A 17595-nucleotide genomic window follows, 5' to 3' on the forward strand; every position below is an offset into this window, starting at 1 on the left:
GTTCTTCACACACTGCCATCTCTCAGCCAAAGGTATCCCACTGCTCATATAATTTTTTTGGTGACCTCTTCTCTTCTCTGTTCAACTGTTGTCTTGTCTCTCAAATCCCTCCTCTAAAGCATTCAGCGTTGTAGGTCCCTATATCTAGTTGGGCAGAGCAGAATTTCGGTGTGTAATTAATTTCCCCTCCAATATAAACGACTGAAAAATCCACCCTGTAAAATAGCACTGGGAATGGCCTGCAGTGCTACAGGAATAGGAAGTGCAACCCAGCCCTGGTTTTTCCTATTCCTGTAGGTTTAAGTTGTAATATATGTTTGAGATATCATTCCCTAACTAAATTTTTTGTGACCTAAATCTTCACACTTAAATGTGCCTAACTTGAAATCTGTGGTCATAATGCTCAACTGCCTCTCACTTTCTCTACTATATAATATATTGAACTCTTTGCAATCTGATATCCACAAAACAGACTCTACTAAGCCTTCTCTCTGTGCAAATGTCCAATTGCCTCATCACAGCCTACTACAGTTACCTCACCTCTCTCTTCATCTTTCGGGACCCTTGACCTTTTTAAAAGAATTCTATTGGAGGGGACGGGGTGCAGTGCTTGTGTGTGCATGTGCGTGTGTGTGCTGTGCGCCTTGTACTTATAGAATTGTCGTACTATACCCCAGTATCATTCTAAGATCAAAGCTACGTCCTGTCCTTTTCTCCCTTTGTAGTACCTCACTTTGAGTCATGATCATCCACAGCTTCTCCTACCACACAATGCATCTTCTCTTCCTATTGTCACTTCTCACCTTGAATCCAGTATTTTGCACTGCCTCCCAATCTCCTGACTTTGCCTTGTTGACTCATCCCCTCATGCTCAACTCCTCTTTGACACAATTGATCTATTTCCTTCTATTCTGTAAAGCCATAACCCTGCCCAAGCCATTCTCATTCTCTCCTAAATTACTCTCACCTTCTCAGTCTGCCAGAAATCCTAGTACAGTTTATTTGCAGCTGATCTTTGTCACATTCTCTTCTGCCAGGTTTCTGCTATTGAACATTTGAAAGAACCTCTCGTGCCTCCCCTTCACTCTGCCAGATATGTAATGAATACTCTGGCCATGAGCATACTCTAGTCCTCTGCTAGCATCCTAGCCAATCTCTTCCTTATCTACAAAATAATGAATTTTGGTAATGTCACTGCTTTCATCCTCAATGTAAAAATACCCACCTTCCCCTCTGTCTGTTGGCTACCCATTCCAAGAAGGAGTTTATGAAGCTCTTCATTATTATCTTCGAGGCAGTGCATCAGACCACTTTCTGACAAGTCTCAAAGTGAGCACTGCCAAACCCCAACCTTCCAACCCTTTCCCTTTAAAAACAACTCTGCATGCCACTGAAGTTCAGGTCCTCTTAACTTCTGGCATCTTTTCCCTGGAAAGTTCTCTTAAGCAAACTTTGAGCCAAAACCTTCTTTCCCTCTTTCATGTCTGCTCTCTTAGTGCACCAATACACTTGATAACCAGCTCACTCATACCCCTGGCTCCAATCATTCTTCTCCCCTTCCCCACTTTTTAGATAAACCGCATACTCTTTAGCATCCACATTCTAGAATTATTAATCCTATTGAAATGATATTGTTTTGTCTACTTATCATCCATTGCTACACCTATGTACGTCATCTACCTCAATGACTTAATTTAATGTACTATCAAAATACTATCTACATCATTTCTGGTAGAAGCCCTTTATTCACAATTAAGTGAAAATACTGTTCTTCATTCTTGCCATGTTTTCTAACTTGCTTCCTTCCAAAGGTTTGTGTGTCCTTGCTTATTATTAATTTTGTGCAGCTGACGTCCAAAATCATTTTGTATTCATTCTAGATTTCTGGGGATCAAGGTCCAGTAGAGCCTAAGAAACCAAAACGGTCTGGAGAAATGTGTGCCTTCAATAAAGTCCTTGCTCACTTTGTAGCCATGTGTGACACAAATATGCCGTTTATAGGACTTCGAATGGAGGTAAGAGTCAAATGAAGAGTGTTTGTGTTTTTAAGCTAGTGTACATGTAGATAAGCTTAACTGTTGATGATAGACATTGCTAAGATAAAAAGAAAGATGTTGCAGAATCAAGTCGTTCTTAATTCAGGGGTTGCTGATGCTAGTATTCTAGGAATTAAAAAGTGAAATTTTTAGAAAAATGATGGAAGATAGAGGGTGTTAGCGGACTCTTGTCCACTCAGCAGGTACAGAGATATGTGAGGAGCTCAGAACTACTTGTTGATGGTGGAAGACCCCAAAGTATTTTTCCAGACCCCAAAATCACTTCAGTAGACTGTTGTTCTTCCATGTTATTCTCATGAGACCTGCGGCCTCTTCTACATCAAATTTTCCACATGTACTGGCAGTTGTGTACACCAACAGTGACTTCAGAGTACCACCCATGCTTGTAAACACAGAGAAAATTGAGGGCCTGGTTAATGCCGCTTTGGGGTACCGAGGCATATTTTAGGTTTAGGGTGAGCCCTGTGCTGTGGGTCTGTTGGGACTAGAGCACACTGCCGAGGAGAGCTATACTAGACTGGGGGGATATTAATTTTGGGTAGTCATCTTGGTAGGATTCCGTTTTGTAACTAGACAATGAGAGTCCGCATGGCCACAGTGAAAGTGTCAAAAGATCTAGGACACTGCCTGTAAGAATGCAATACTAGTTTATTGAAAACTACTGGTCACTACTCCTTCGAGACATGCATGGTTGGACCACTTCCTCATTTGTTTTTCTTGGGAGATCACACAACCAGCACAGCCTTCTCGCTGCCTTCGCCCTCCGACGTTCAGTAAAATCGATCCTTTTTAATTTAAGAGCTCTTTGACTGCCTCTATGACCCCCGTTAGAAAGATCTTGAAGGGAGTGTGACTGGGTTTTCTAATTGGATTGATGATTCCGTGTCTTCACTAGATTCTCCACGCTTATTTGAGCTTGCGAGGGAATCTCCTTCTAAGCCTTGGTTTGTATCGGAGATAAAAACTCTGAAACATGAGTGCAATGTTTTGGAGAAGGCTTGGAGTTTCCAGCAGCTGCTGCCCTCTGGCGAAACTTACTTTGAGAGCCAAACAAAAAAGCTATTACTCCACTATCGCGGCAGCTAAAAGTCAATACTTTACATCGCGTATTGTCCAGGCTCTCAACAACTCTAAGGAATTTTTTTAAATTGTAAAAAGCTTTGTTTCTGTCCGCCTTGGTGCGTTCTACGCCTGTTACGGAGTGCTGGTGTAATACTCTTGCTAGGTTCTTTCTGGATAAAATTTGCGCCATCCGAGCCACGTTTGCCTCCTGTACTTGTGGATCGTAATGGCGGCCCGGGTAGACGTGGAGTTACAACGCGTTTAAGAGAAATACGGTAATTTACAATTGAGCCACATATTGAGAAAAATAGGAAGAGAGGCAGTCACATTGTTATATTACGCGGGCAGTACTGAATTGTGGAAGCTTCGAAATAAAGACATACTTGGAGTTTAAAGAGCCAAAGGATTGAATAGGAAGATGGCGGAACCTTGAACGCCCTAGTCCTGATGAGGCCTGGAATTAGAAGGGCTGAAACGCGTCAACACTTTTTTTGAAGTCACCATTACAAATTTTTGAAAATGTAAATTAAATCTAAAAGGAGTACAAAAATAATAGAGGCTAATGAATATACCTCCTATGCTCCTATTTCTTAGTGGTGACCTTTTTGTAAGGAATGTCTTTGGTTATACATGGTTTGTAAGCATCCTTTTGTTGTAAAAATAAGGGCGAAGACTCTTAAAGGTTCAAAAATATATATGTATTACGTGTATAGATATATTGTTTTGTTTGTATATGTATATATATGTATATATGTATGAGTTGTGTGTGTGTATATATATATATATATATATATATATATATATGTTAGAAAAACAGTAAAAAAAAAACTACGTCCCTTAATTTTTGCAGAAGATGGTGAAATAAATAGAAAAGAAATTTTAATTTTTTCTGGTTTGCCATTGTTTGAAGAGACCTAAATAAATATAGATTTTTTCGGAAGAGAGTAAACTCAAATAGGAAGAGATAATTAGTTGTATCTCTATCCTTCAATTGCTTGTACTATTTTTCCCTAGGCATCATTTTCATTATTCTCTGCCTCATGTACTTCAGCACCTATGTCTTGTATTTCTGTTCAGCCCTTAGTCGACCATTTGCACAATTGTTTTTCCTGCTTGCCAGTAGATTTATCTAGCACCCTCAAAATTTTGAAGGCTCTGAAATCAGGATCTCCTACGGATCCCTGTGCTGCCAGACTTCTGGCCACTGTCGCAGACTGTATCAATTAGGAGGTCAATCCGATCATTAGGGATGCCTTCATTACAACGTCCTGGAAACAGGCGAAAATGTTTCCCCTCCTTAAAAAGCTGTCTTTGGATCCATTCCCGGAAACTACTGCCCTATTTCGCTCTTGCCTAGCCTCGCCAAGGTCTGTGAAAAGGTGGTCACTAACCAACTCACTGAGTACGTTGAGGCCTTTGGCCTGCTCCATCCTGCGCAATCGGGTTTCCGGGCTGCATATACCACAGAGTCTGCTTTTTTGGAGGTGTCTGAGGTGATTTGAGAGTGCCTCGATGCCAGCGGGAGAGCAGCTTTGGTTATGCTGGACCTCTCGGTGGCTTTTGATACGATGCCTCATGCCCTGCTTCTGGACCGCCTCTTGGAGATCGGAGTATCCGTGTCCGTTTGGGGTTGGATCGTGTCTTTTTTGGAGGGTCGCTCACAGCAGGTTTCGCTTCCACCGTGTGCCTCGGTTCCTCAACCAGTGGCCACGGGTGTCCCACAGGGGTCATCCCTTAGTCCCCTTCTCTTTAACCTCTTGGCTGCTAGGCGTTTTCCCCCTCCTGTGCTGGGAATTACCATTTTGCTGTTTTCATGACGAGCTCAGCTCGTCATCGGCACATGACACCCGTGGGTGATGACGAGCTGAGCTCGTCATCAGCATCGAAAGGGTTAACATCTATGTTACCCCGCTGGTTTATCTTGCGAAAGCACTAGGGGCTAAGGTGATGGCATACACTGATGACACCCAACTGCTGTTCTCCTGGAGTCGAGACGAGAATTCAGTTCTCTCCGCTCAACATTGCTTATCCTCGCTCTTTCACTGGCTCGCTCAGGCACCACTCAAGTGCAATGAGGAAAAATCGGAGATCCTTTTGTACAGCACTTTCCCCGCCGACTTAAGAGAGAAGCTATTGCCCCCTGGTTCCCCCCTACCTAGCTTAAAGGGTGACTGTTAAGAATCTGGGGTTTGGTTCAATGAGACTCTGAACTTTTCATTGCAGGTTAAGAAGTTGGCTGGCACCCGTTTTAGCATTATGAAGTCTCTGAGGAAGTTTCTTCCTAATTCTGCTAAGAAAAATGTTGTTCATGCTTTAATTCTTTCTCGCCTCAATTACGCTAATGCACTGTATGCTGGCATGCCGGGTTAACTTTTGAATAAATTGCAGGGGATTCAAAATTCGGCAGCCCGGCTCTTGCTGTGCCTTTCCAGCAGGTGCAGTATGCGTTCGCATCTGTGATCTCTGCATTGGCTCCCGGCAGAGGCTCGGATAAAATCCAAAATGTTATCCATTTCTCATAAAGCCCTCCATGGTCTGGGTCCCATTTATTTGCAGAAGAGGTTTGCTGTATGTATTCCGGCGAGATAGCTGCGTTCTTCCTCCCTACTTTTGACGCAGGTTTCTCGGTTTAATTGCCAAAGGCTTGGCGGGAGTTCTTTTGCCCGGATGGCGGTGCAGGCATGGAAAGCACTGCTATTGTCATTGCAGGGCTTCAAAGATCCTAAGATCTTTAAGAAAAAGCTGAAAACTTTTCTGTTTTAGTTCTGCCCTCCGACTCTGATTCTGACCCTTTTCAGGCTCGCGCCGGGACACTCCGCCGAGTATCTGCGCGCTGTATGAGTGTATATAACATAATATAAGCAAAGAAAACAGAAATATGGCCTGATTATAATAAGAAATATTTTTGGTCATCTGCCTCCCACCCTAAAAAGGAGATTTTTTTTCTCCAGAGTTTTAATATAGAGCGAACCAATTGTATTACATAAGGATACATTCATTTTTGTTAGGCATGAGAAGATTAAGTGATTTGCCCAGAATCTCAGGATGTTGAGCGTCCTTGCCAAGACTCGAACCGGTTACCCAGATTTGAGTTGACCGCCCTAGCCGTTAGCCACATCCCCGACCACCCCCCCCCCCCCCCTCCACCCCCACCCCCGATGATAACCATGAAAACAAAGAAAAAGTTGGAAGAGTATTCTGAGCTTATTCTATGAAGAAACTTTTTGATAGTGGCAAACTCCAGGAAATCTCTGGCCACTGAAGCAAAAGTACCGTCTTTGAAGGGTAGTTCAGAGGAAGTGCATGTTCGAATCGAGAGTAATTGACAAAGGTCGCAAATGATGTTCGACAGTCTACTAAAGTGTCCTCCAAGGATCTAATCAGTGTCTTTAGTTAGATCAGTCCCAGATTACCAACTTTGCTGTAAGAAGTGAAACTGCGATGTGCAGGGACTCTATATTGTGCAGTCACTGGTTTGCGATGCCTGATCCTCTGGGCGGTTATCCCCTATCTCTCTCCTGTTAAAGGACTGCCTGTGCGGTGCTTGGTATTACCACTGCTGTCTTGTTCCCTGCAGTTGGTTTGTTTGTTGGATTGGCTGTAGTGAACTAGTTGATTCCAAGCTTCTTCTTCCTGTTGGTCTTCTTCTGGAGGTAGGCCCTCTCCTCTGGTGGCTTCTAATCTGCAAAGCCATCAAGGAGAGCTGTCTCATTGTCCTTTTTTATTTGTTGCAGTGTGTTGTCCACCGTACTGCCAAAGAGCTGCTCCCTGGTGGAGGGGGTTTTCTTTAAACTACCTGAACCTCATTTTAAAACCAGACAGTCATCGACAGGCGTGTTTTCTTAGTGTTGTTTCCACCACCAGCTGCCTGTTTTCTATGTCTGGTGCAGATTTTGTGTGTTGGCTCTAGACTTGACCTCTTCTATGAGTGAGCCTTCTTTATTTAGGTAATGCTCTGGCATGTGTTTCTGCAATTCTCCCACCACATCCCTATTCAGCACTGGAGTTGGCGATGCGCCATTCAGTCGTGGCTCCTGTTTCAACCCACTATCTCGATCCTTTTCAGGAGGTGGCCCTGATGATTCTGGTACATTGCTCCTTTTTCTTGCAGTGTCCACAAAGATAGTCTGCTGTCCCATTACCTCATATGTAGGCAGGGTCCCTATGAAAAATGTTTGTATTTCTTTCCCATGCTAGGTTTTATAGGTTTGTAGGTTTCCAGTTACTTGAACCTCTCTCTTCTGTGGTCCAAAATGCTCTTTAGGATTGGCAGGTATAGGCACTTACTTTTTGAGGGTAGGAGGGTTTCGAGTAAGAAGCATGTTTGTGTCTTTTCCTCATCTAGCTGGAGCCCACATTTGTCTGCTGCTCTCTTGCACCATGTTATAAATGGCAATGTCATCCGGAGGTGAAGGTCTTGATGGGACCCTGTTGACTTCCCTCTTCTGGCGAGTCGGCATCAAAATCCTGCTGCTGATCTTCCAAGTCTTTGGCATTGTGAAATAGCCCCTGAAACTCTGTCTTTTTAATAGTAGAACATTTAATGTTCTTATTCCTCTTGAATCTCTGGTGTTATTAGTGGTTTCAGGTCATCCATCTCTACCTGTTGTTATGTTATATTAACAGGGGTTTTATAAAGTGCACAGCTACTCTACTAAGTGTCCCGGCGCTTGTGGCTCTTTCCAATTGAAAGTTTCAACAGGGTTCAGAATTCCCGAAGAGAAGTGTCAAAACCCTTCGTGTCTTGGAGGATTGCTGCATGAATGTTATGCATTTGAAGACTTTGTGGATACTTTGACTGTCATAGTTTTCCTAGACTAAATTCTCTGTAGTAAATATGGAAAACTATATGGTTCTTTTAACCATATAGTTTTGGTTATCAAGCCCACAAACTGGGTAACAAAAGGTTTTCTTTTTAACATGTTCAAAAAATGTCCACGAATGGTTTCCATTTTAGGTTTAAAGCATTTTATTGGTACAACACAAAAGGAAAAGGAGACAAGCATCCATAGCAAATAAAAGGTCATGTCACCGCGGCTAGCACCGCACTTCTGGCGTTAGTTTCTTCGCATGGTGTCTCAGCTGAGGACTAGACCGCAGCGACATATAGTGATAAGCAGTGTTGCAATCAATATAACAGTCCCCCCCCTTCAACCTCCCCCCCTCAACTCCCCAACCCCCATCCGCTCCCCCCTCCCTTCCTATTGTCCAGTGCGTAGGCCAGTCCCTTGCCATCTCCCTCGGCCACTCTTTAATGTAGGGGTGTAGCGCAGTGTTCATCAAGAAATCGGATCTTCAGGTGTCGTAAGCCTTAGGAGGCGGAGGTATCTTGGGCAGGTGATTTCCCTGAATTCAGTGAGCAGCAGGGACCGGAACGGTTGCCAGAGATCATCGAATTGTTCTATATCCCCTGCCACTGTAAGTGACATTTTCTCCATTCCTAACACATGCCACAGTCTGTGGAGCCACCCAGTGACAGAGGGAAGCGTGGTGGTGTGCCAGTGTAGAAGAATATTCTGTATTGCGGAGCCTAATGCAATGGCTCTCTGTCTGCCTCTGCGAGACCTAAGGGGGGTATCTCAGCCCATTCGGGAGCACTAGTATTATGTATGCTGGGAAGCGTGGTAGTTCGGTGTCGAAATGTGAGTCAATGTCATCTATTACTTCTTTCCAGTAGGATTCTAAGAGTGGACAGTCCTATAAAATATGTGTCAGTGTGCCCACCTGCCCACATCCCCTCCAGCAAGTGCTATCCTTATTGTGGTCCATTTCATGTACTCGTTCCGGGGTATAATACCAGTAGGTTGAAACCTTGGTCATTGTTTGTGAGTCCCATGTGGTATGCTGAATGTCTTGCCCTATATGATATCTGCTCCCATTCCTTGTGGCTCAGTGTCCTGCCTAGCTCCCTCTCCCAACGCTCCCTCCCAGGATTGTAGAAGTGTGAAGAAGGCGGTTGTAATAGCTTATAGAGATCCGTAATTAGTTTCGCATCCAACGTGCGGGATAAGAGCCACTTCTCATAAGGGAGCAATCGTCTGTCAGCTGCCTCCCGCACCTGTGGGTGCAGAACCCAGTGGCGAACCTGCATGTACCGGAGCCTTTCAGTTTCCGGGAGTAAGTACTCCTGTCTAAAGCGTGTGAAGGGAATGACCCCTCCGTGTCGTACATATGGCACAGTGCTCGGCACCCGGCCTCTCGCCAGTGGGCAACGGCCCCTCTCTCCATACCCGGGGTGAAGTCAGGGTTGTCGACCAGCGGCGTGAGTGGTGATGGGAATGTAGTAAGATTATGAACTATGTTGGTGACATCCCAAACCCTTAGGGGCACCCTGGTGACGAAGGAAGCATATACATTTGCGGGACGATGAGCTTGGCGCAGGAATGGTACCTCCTGCAGGGGCCGGCCCGCCACCGCCTGGTCCTGGAAGAGCCAGTGTTTGTCCGATTCCCACCTACTCCACTCCACCAGATAGCGCAGCTGTGCCGCTTGGAAGTACTTGCAGAGGTCTGGTATCCCCAGGCCCCCAGCCTCTGGGGCCAGCATGGATAGCGTCCCTTTCATTCTGTTTTTTTTGCCCTGCCAGATAAAGCGCGCAAGATCTGCTTGCGTCTGTTGGATCCACCCCGCGGGTGGCTGGAGCGGTAAGGCCCGGAATAGGTACAGAATCTGGGGTAAGACCGTCATTTTGACTTCAGCTATTCTGCCCAGCCACGAAAGAGTGCTGCGTGTCCACCGTCCCAGTTCCTCTCGGATCTTGGTGCTCAAGGTGGTGTAATTAGCTGTCACCATGGCCGGTAGGGTGGGGGCCAGTTGGATCCCTAAATAGGGTACCAGATCGGACGACCAAAGCATCGGGAACAGGCCCTGCAGATAAGATCTAATGGCCGGCGTAAGAGACAAGTTCAAGGCCACAGACTTCCCCACATTCATCTTGAAGCCTGCTACCGCGGCAAAGGATTCCATCTTCTCCATGCATGCCGGGAGGGAAGTCCGGGGGCTATCCAGCGACAGAATAACGTCGTACGCATAAAGGCTTATAGTGTGTGTGAAGCCCCCAAGCCTCACTCCCGTGGCCTCCGTGTTGGTACGTATCCGCTTGGCAAAGGGCTCCATATAAATGGCGAATAACAGGGGCGAGAGCGGGCATCCCTGCCTAGTGCCCCTTTCAATGTCAAAACTCCGTGAGCTGTATCCGTTCACTCGTACTGTCGCCGTCGGGAATTTATAGCAATTAAAAATCATGGACCGGAATTTCTCACCTATACCTACTTTCTGCAAGACCTGTTCTAGATAGGGCCAGTGTACTCGGTCAAACGCCTTTTCGGCATCCAACGCCAACATTATTCTCTCTCCGGGGATAGGGGAAGCCTTCTCAATGAGATGAATTATCCTCTTTGTGTTATCCACCGTCTGCCGCCCGAGGAGGAATCCTGCCTGATCTGGTTCTATAAGGCCCGGCAGATGGGGGGCCAGTCGGGCCGCAAGAATCCCGGTGTATAGCTTAAGATCTACATTCAAAAGGGATATCGGCCTGTACGAGCCGCATAGCGTTGGATCCTTCCCGGGTTTAGGAATAACCGTAAAAGAGGCTCGCAGGAGGTCTGGTGGAATAGCACCGGGGTCCGCGAACGAGTTGAACAGACGGGTGAGAAGTGGAGCCAATGATGTGCAGAATGTTTTATAGAAAAGAGATGTGTATCCGTCCGGTCCCGGGGCCTTACCGCGCTTGAGCTTGGCAATGGCGGAAATCACCTCCTCGATCCGGATATCTCTGTCCAGGTGTTCTGCCTGCGAGGGGGCCAAGGAGGGAAGGGCGACCGAGGCCAGATACGCCTCTGTCGCCTGCTCGTCCGGGGGATCCCCAGCGTAAAGATTTGCATAGAACTTGCGAAAAGTCTCAGCAATTCGGGCATCCTCAGTGGCCATCGTCCCCGTGGGGTCGGTGACCCCCTTCACCATCTGTCGTTGGTGCGTCACCCTGAGTCGACTCGCCAACAACCGACCACAACGGTCCCCCCCAGTATAGTAGGTATGGCGAAGTTGCAGCGCGGCATACTCCGCGCGGTCCATATCCAGGGCTGTCAGGAGTTTCCTCGCTGCCGTGAGTTGCCTCCATATTCGAGGAGCCCCTGTCCGGCGGTGTATGTGTTAAAGTTTGCGGATCCGTTGGGTAAGTTCGTCCCTCTTGCTCTGCCGTTCTTTATTTTCAGCCGAGGAGATGGACAGAAACTCCCCCCTAAGCACAGTTCAGGGCCGCCCATTGCGTCGACAGAGAGGTGTCAGAGTTATCATTGTGGGACAGATAGTCCTTAATAGCGTCCGTGATGTATTTCACCACTGCTTTCCTGTGCAATAAGGTATCTATGAGGCGCCAAACCCTGGGAGGATGGGACACCGGCGGCAGACAGAGCGTGGTGGACACCGGGGCATGGTCCGACAGGGAGATTACTTCCATCTCTGTTGTCGAGGCCAGAGTTGTACTGGGGCCGTGACCAAGAGCTGGTCTAGCCTCGCATACGTTTTGTGTGCGTGGGAGTAGTATGAATACTCCCTTTCAGTGGGGTGTTCGCACCTCCAACGATCATGGAGGTCCACCTCTGCCATCTGTGCCTTACATCCGGCCAAGAACTCTCCGGCTTGCGGGTAACGTTGTGCGGACCTGTCGAGGGACGAGTCAAAAACCATGTTAAAGTCGCCACCAATGACAACATGCCTATCTTGCGTGGCCGTGATGTCTACCAGTGCCGATCGTAAGAAGCGTTCCTGCTGTTCATTAGGGCTATACAGGGTCCCAATCGTAAAGGTAATACCCCCAATCCTAAACCCATAAGCCAGTAGCCTGCCTTTGTGTTCCACATGTTTGTGGAGGACCTCTCTCCTAAAGTGTCGGGCCACCAGGATCCCTACTCCGGCGGTCTTAGTGTTGCTGGAAGAGAAAAATTGTGTCGGAAATTTGTGTGAGCGAAGTCTATGGCTGTCGCTGGGCAGTAAATGGGTTTCCTGAAGGAGACAAATATCTGCCTGGGTGCTCTCTAGTAAGGACAACACTGCCCCTCTCCTGATCGGGCTATTCAGACCCCTAATGTTGAAAATTAATGCGTAGAGTTCCTGCCTGAGTTGGACAGGGTATATGAGCTCTCTTCGGACGATGGAGCCTTGTGTCATGCACTGGACGACCCACCCTCCCCTCCCGCTTCCCTCGTCCCCAACTACCAGAACTCCCTCGACCCTCCCCCCTGGCCAGCCCCCCCCCCCCCCCCCCCCCCCCCCCCTCAACCCCAACTCAGAACCACCCCAACTGCCTCCCTCCCCTTCACTCCGTCCCCCCAACTGATTCCAGAGCCCCATTGTCCCAGTCCAGTCCTCAGTGGACAAGTCTGTGGTAAGTCATTAAGTGGACGCCCAGCCACTACGCACCCGCCCGCCACCCCCCTCCCCCTGGACCCCCGAACCTGCATTGTTGAGAAGGCTGTGTCTACCCCCCCCCCCCCCCCCCCCCCACCCGGAGTACTTTCAGGCTATTATAGCAACATCACCAGAGGCTGTGTCCCTGGCCACCTCCCGCACTGCGCTGTCCATTTCGAGTCGGATAGTGGGTGAGTCTGGTCGTGCGAAAGATGCGGAGGATCGTCGCTCAGGGACTGTCTGCCAGCCGTCTCTGGTGGTGCGTCTTCGGCGAGGGGTGGGTGCATCTTCATCCGTCGCAGTGATTCCTAGTACCCGCAAGTGTCTTGAAGGGAGCGAAGCTGGTGCACGGTTCCGTTCCATCGGAAGATGAGACAGAAAGGGTGGCCCCAAGAGTATTGCGTTCCGTGTTCTCTCAAAAAGTCTGTCGCTATTTTGAATGCCTTGCGCTTATGGAGCGTGATCGGCGACAGATCCTGGAAGAGAGCAACCTGGTGCCCCCGGAAGCGTAGTGACTGCTGCTTTCGTGCTTCACGGAGGATCCGTTCCTTCAACGGAAAGTCAGGAAGGAAGGCCAGGATATCAGGAGGTGGTGCTGAGGCCCGACGCGTCAGGCCCACTCTATGCGCTCTGTCAATTCTGATAGGAAAGTCCTCCTGTTCACCTAATATCTCCCTGAACAGTTCTCTCAGGTACTTAGCTTCTTCTTTAGAAGGAACTCCCTGGGCCCGGATGTTGTTTCGCCGGGACCGGTTCTCAAGGTCTTTATTGTGCGCTTGAAGGTCCAGTTGTTGATCCCTCAATCGCAGCACCTCCTGTTGCAGCTGGGTGATCTCCTCATCCCTTGTGTGCCCCGCTCCTTCCACGGTTGCCACCCTTTCGCTAAGGCTATCGACTTCTCTCCGTACCTCTCGAACTTCTCCGGCTACCTCCTGCTTCAGCGTATGGAAATCGTCCCGAAGAGAACTGAAAAGAGATTCCAGGAAGGATCTGGTGACCGGTGGCTCCCCTCCGTTCGCCTTATGTGAGTTTCTCGAAGGGCCTGGCGAGTGCTGTCCCTTATCCTGTTTCGCGGGGCCCCTATTCAGCATTTCCGTCAGTGTCCGTTCTCCTTTCTTGCCCCCTCTGTTGCCAGCCATTCTAGAAGCTGGGGCCTCCTGTCTAGGGTCTTATCGCGCCGTCGGTCAGCTGCCTTGGTCAGTACTGTTCAGAAACCGCCACCTGTCCGGAGCGTTGACTCCCTATGATGCCAGGGCCCGACGTACTTTTCTCGATGGGCCCAGTGGTCCGTTCACCTCCGCCTCTGAGCCCTCTGTTTGCTCCCAGTTCCTAGTCGCAGGGCAGCGGCTAGTACCAGCCCCAGGGCGGCCGCAGCAGGGCTCTTCCAGTGAGTGCGCCTGTGCCTCACCACCGTCTTCCCAACACGTGCCGGTTGCGCTGTTTCTTCGGGTACCTGGTACACCAGGCGCCCGCCCACTACTGCCGGGTCAGACCCGTCTCAGGCTCCCAAGGACTCCTCGCCACGGTCACTCTTGGCCGTCCCTGCCGCCAGCAGGCCCATAGGCCTCTCGGTCCAGCTTGGACCGCCGTTCCACCGCTGCCGATGTCCGTAGTGCTCTTCCCTCAGGCCTCAGGCACGCCCTACCTCCACCAGAGTCGCTTAGTCGGCTATGGAGGGGCCTGGTCCACACCCCGGCTCATTGCTGTGGAGACCGATCATCCCCGGGCCGTATGTTGAAGGGCCGTGTTCGCCCAGCAAGGTCGATCCGAGCCCGCAGCGTCTTCACGGTGGCGTACCAGCGTTGTTCCAGGGCCCCAACCGTCTTCTGTAGTCCTACTCGTCCCGGCCGTGTGCCTCCTCTTTCACCCCCAGCGAGGTTCGCCGCAGCCCTGCTTCACGCCGGGGTCGAAGCCGTGCCGCTTGTAGGCCCCTACCCAGGCCTTGCGTGTAGGTCCAATGCTGGGTCACGTATTCTGGTCCGGCCGGTTCCTGTCCTCGGCTGAGTCCACCGGGGAGCACGGCAGGGTCTTGTTCCCGCCGTTCTCGCTGCAAGGTGATCTGCTCCCCCCCAGGCCCTGACTTCTGGTCCCCGGCAGGGGCGCTGGTCTCGGATCTTGGCCTCACCCCCGCGCCGTCACTGCCCTCAGCTGCTCTCCCGGAGCTCCTCCACTGCGGGTTCGGGGGTCACCTGGCGTACCTGGGCGATCCGTTGGGTGTTCCCGCACCCCTGACGCCGATCATCAGCAGGCTAGGGGTGGTTCCGCTGAGCCGGGGGCCCGCTGATAGGCTGCGTCCCCGGCTGTGCGTAGCGGCGCCACGCCGAGGCACCTGCTCTGGCTCCCCCGTTTCCAGACACCGAGCGTTCCTTCACCGCTGGGCCTCACCGGGGATTCGGGCAGGATCCGACATCCACTGCTGGGCAGACCGCACTGCCTTGAGTTGCTTCCGGCCTGGGTTCTGTGTCTCTGCGTTCTTCGCGGGCCTCGGTTCTCGGCCCTCCTTCTGTGCCGCCCCTGCCTCCGGCCGCTCTCCTGGGGCTCCGCCGCTGCGGGCTCCGGGATCGCCCAGTGCTCCGGACAGTGTCGCTGAGTGCTCCCCAACCTCCGATGCAAATCTCTAGCAGGTCGGGGGGAGATCTGCAATGATTAGCGGTTCAAGGGCCTAGGTTCGCGGGAGCTCGCAGAGAGTGCGACCGCTCACCTCGCCATCTTGGCCACGCCCCCCATGGTTTCCATTTTTAATCTTTATTTAGAAGAATTAAAAAACATATATCTGACAAAGCATTCCAATTGCTATTCCCTCTTTATTACATGTTAATGCAATTTCATTGTGAATTTCCATGTATTACCTTGAATTACTAGAATGGTCCTCATTGCCTAGTTTTTTTCTTATCCGAGCTAATTCAGTGGTTTGTATTAATGTTCCCGACTTAATTCATACAAGTCCAGATCTTTACTAAAGACAACTCCCCTGAATCCATCCGGGAGTTCCAGGGCACTCTGCTCCATATACGCCAATTGATGGACCTAAACCATCTAAAGCTGAATCCCGGTAAAACCGAGCTAGTCCTAATCGGTAAGAGTCAGACACTCTAGGGCCCACACCACTGGCCTCCAGAACTCGGCCCTGCTCCTATTCCCTCTCTAAAAAGCCTAGGAGTGATCATCGACAAGGATCTCTCCCTCAAAACCCAAATAGGCATGGTTGTGTCCTCCTGCTTCTTCCAGCTCCGTAAGATCAGGAAGATCAGTCGGATGCTTACCCAATCGGCCGTGATCCAGGTGGTAATAGCCCTGGCATTATCACACTTGGACTATGCCAACTCCATCTACTTGGGCCTCCCACTCTGCCTTGTCAAGCGTCTCCAACTGGTCCAGAATCAGGCGGCCAGATTGATCCATCGGCAACCGCGTTGGCAATCAGCCAGGCCTCTGTTGAAAAAACTCCACTGGCTCCCAATTCCCCAATGAATTGCTTTTAAGATGGCCTGTATCATCTTCAAGTCCCTTCACGGCCGCAGTCCCCAATTCATCAATTACCTTCTACCTAGGTACATCCCCTCCCGCAACCTTCGTTCTGCCAACCTCCATCTCCTGACCACCCCCTCCTTCAAGCTTCACCGCCAGGGCGGGCGCTGATTTGCGACTCTGGCACCCAGACTTTGGAACTCCCTTCCCTTGGAGATTCGGTCCTGCAACAACCTACTAAATTTCAGAAGGCTGCTCAAAACGTGACTATTTACACAGGCCCGCGTATAATCCTCTGATGGCCCCGGCACATGCTAGACTTAGCGCCATGAAACCTCTTGGTGTATGTGCGCTCTATAAAATACTATTAACATAACATAACGCTTTATGAATGTACTGATTGTAGTCTGTATTTGTTTTGTTGCTTTCTTAATTTTTCTATAATTATTTTTTATTTTTGTCTTTTTTAATGTATGTCACTTTATAAGTATTGCAGTAATAACTTGGGACTACATTTAAGCTTGTCCTACCATTAAAAAGGATTGAAACACTATATACATTATATAGAGACTTTTTTTCTAGCTCTCATCTTTAAAAGTGATGGGCTGTATTCTTGCTGTTCTTATTATGATACAAACATTGCATTTTTAAGTCGTATGTCTCACATTCTTGCTTGAGTAATTTGTCACTTAATGTTTGTTCAATTGCCCTACATTTTATATTTACAAAAATGTAAGCTATATTTTTGGATGTTAAAGCATTGTTTTTAATCTGTAATATTGATGGTAATCATACTTTATTTTGTGTCCCCCTAGGGACTGTTGTAATCTTTGAAATAAAACAAAACAAAGTGCATCCTGCTATGGGGGCATTAGTTGTTCTTAAAGTGCCGCTCCAGTAAGAAATTTGGGAGACTGTACCAAAGAAAAGGGAAGTTACTTAATCATAAACGTTTCAATAAAATTTAAAGCCATTTCTGTAATTAAAGGAAATTAAAATGAACAAGTAAAATAATTGAAGGACTCAGACAGGTAATGTGGAGGCAAATTTGGTAAAATTGGCAAGTACTATGAAATGAGACAATTTCAGCACTCCATGCTGTTCGGTCCTTATTGAGGAGAGTTGCACCACTAAATCCACTTACATTCACGTTTTTTTATTATCTGGGTCAAGTCATCTCCCCGATGTGGAAGCTGTGTTTCTTCTGCTACCTTCCACATGCTAATGTTATACACCTTGGCCAAAATAGAAAAGGATCTTTAGAACCCTCCTGATGGACCCATCATCTCTGGCTGTGGTCTGCCATCAAACCCATAGGAAAATATGTACATTTAAAAAAAAGAAATTAATAGTCGACCTAAAGTAATGTTCAAAGTATGCACTTGATAGACCGTATTGAAGATGCACCTTTTACCGGAACTCTTGGATAGCCTGTTTTCATGGAAATTAGGTCTTTGTATACCAGCATGCCGCAGGAAGATGAGATCTGTATAATAAAAAACATATTTGAAGAAGAACAGTCTCCCATGGAAGTTACTGTGGAATTCTTTATGTTCTTGCTTGTGATCACACTTGCAGAGAATTATTTTGATTTTGCTAG

At 48.5% G+C, this 17595-nt stretch overlaps 1 protein-coding gene across 3 annotated transcripts in view; it reads left to right on the plus strand.

Annotated features, from left to right (window-relative positions):
* The window catches only part of MED14 (mediator complex subunit 14), a 1095522-nt gene that overhangs the window by 554202 nt on the left and 523725 nt on the right, over positions 1-17595 (plus strand). For all 3 annotated transcript variants that reach the window (XM_086934128.1, XM_086934129.1, XM_086934130.1), the window contains exon 15: positions 1881-2015. In XM_086934128.1, coding sequence (XP_086790254.1) covers positions 1881-2015 — 135 coding nt within the window. The remainder of the gene's footprint in view (positions 1-1880; positions 2016-17595) is intronic.

The sequence above is a fragment of the Lissotriton vulgaris genome, chromosome 8, assembly GCF_964263255.1.
Source record: "Lissotriton vulgaris chromosome 8, aLisVul1.2, whole genome shotgun sequence".
Lineage (NCBI taxonomy): Eukaryota > Metazoa > Chordata > Amphibia > Caudata > Salamandridae > Lissotriton > Lissotriton vulgaris.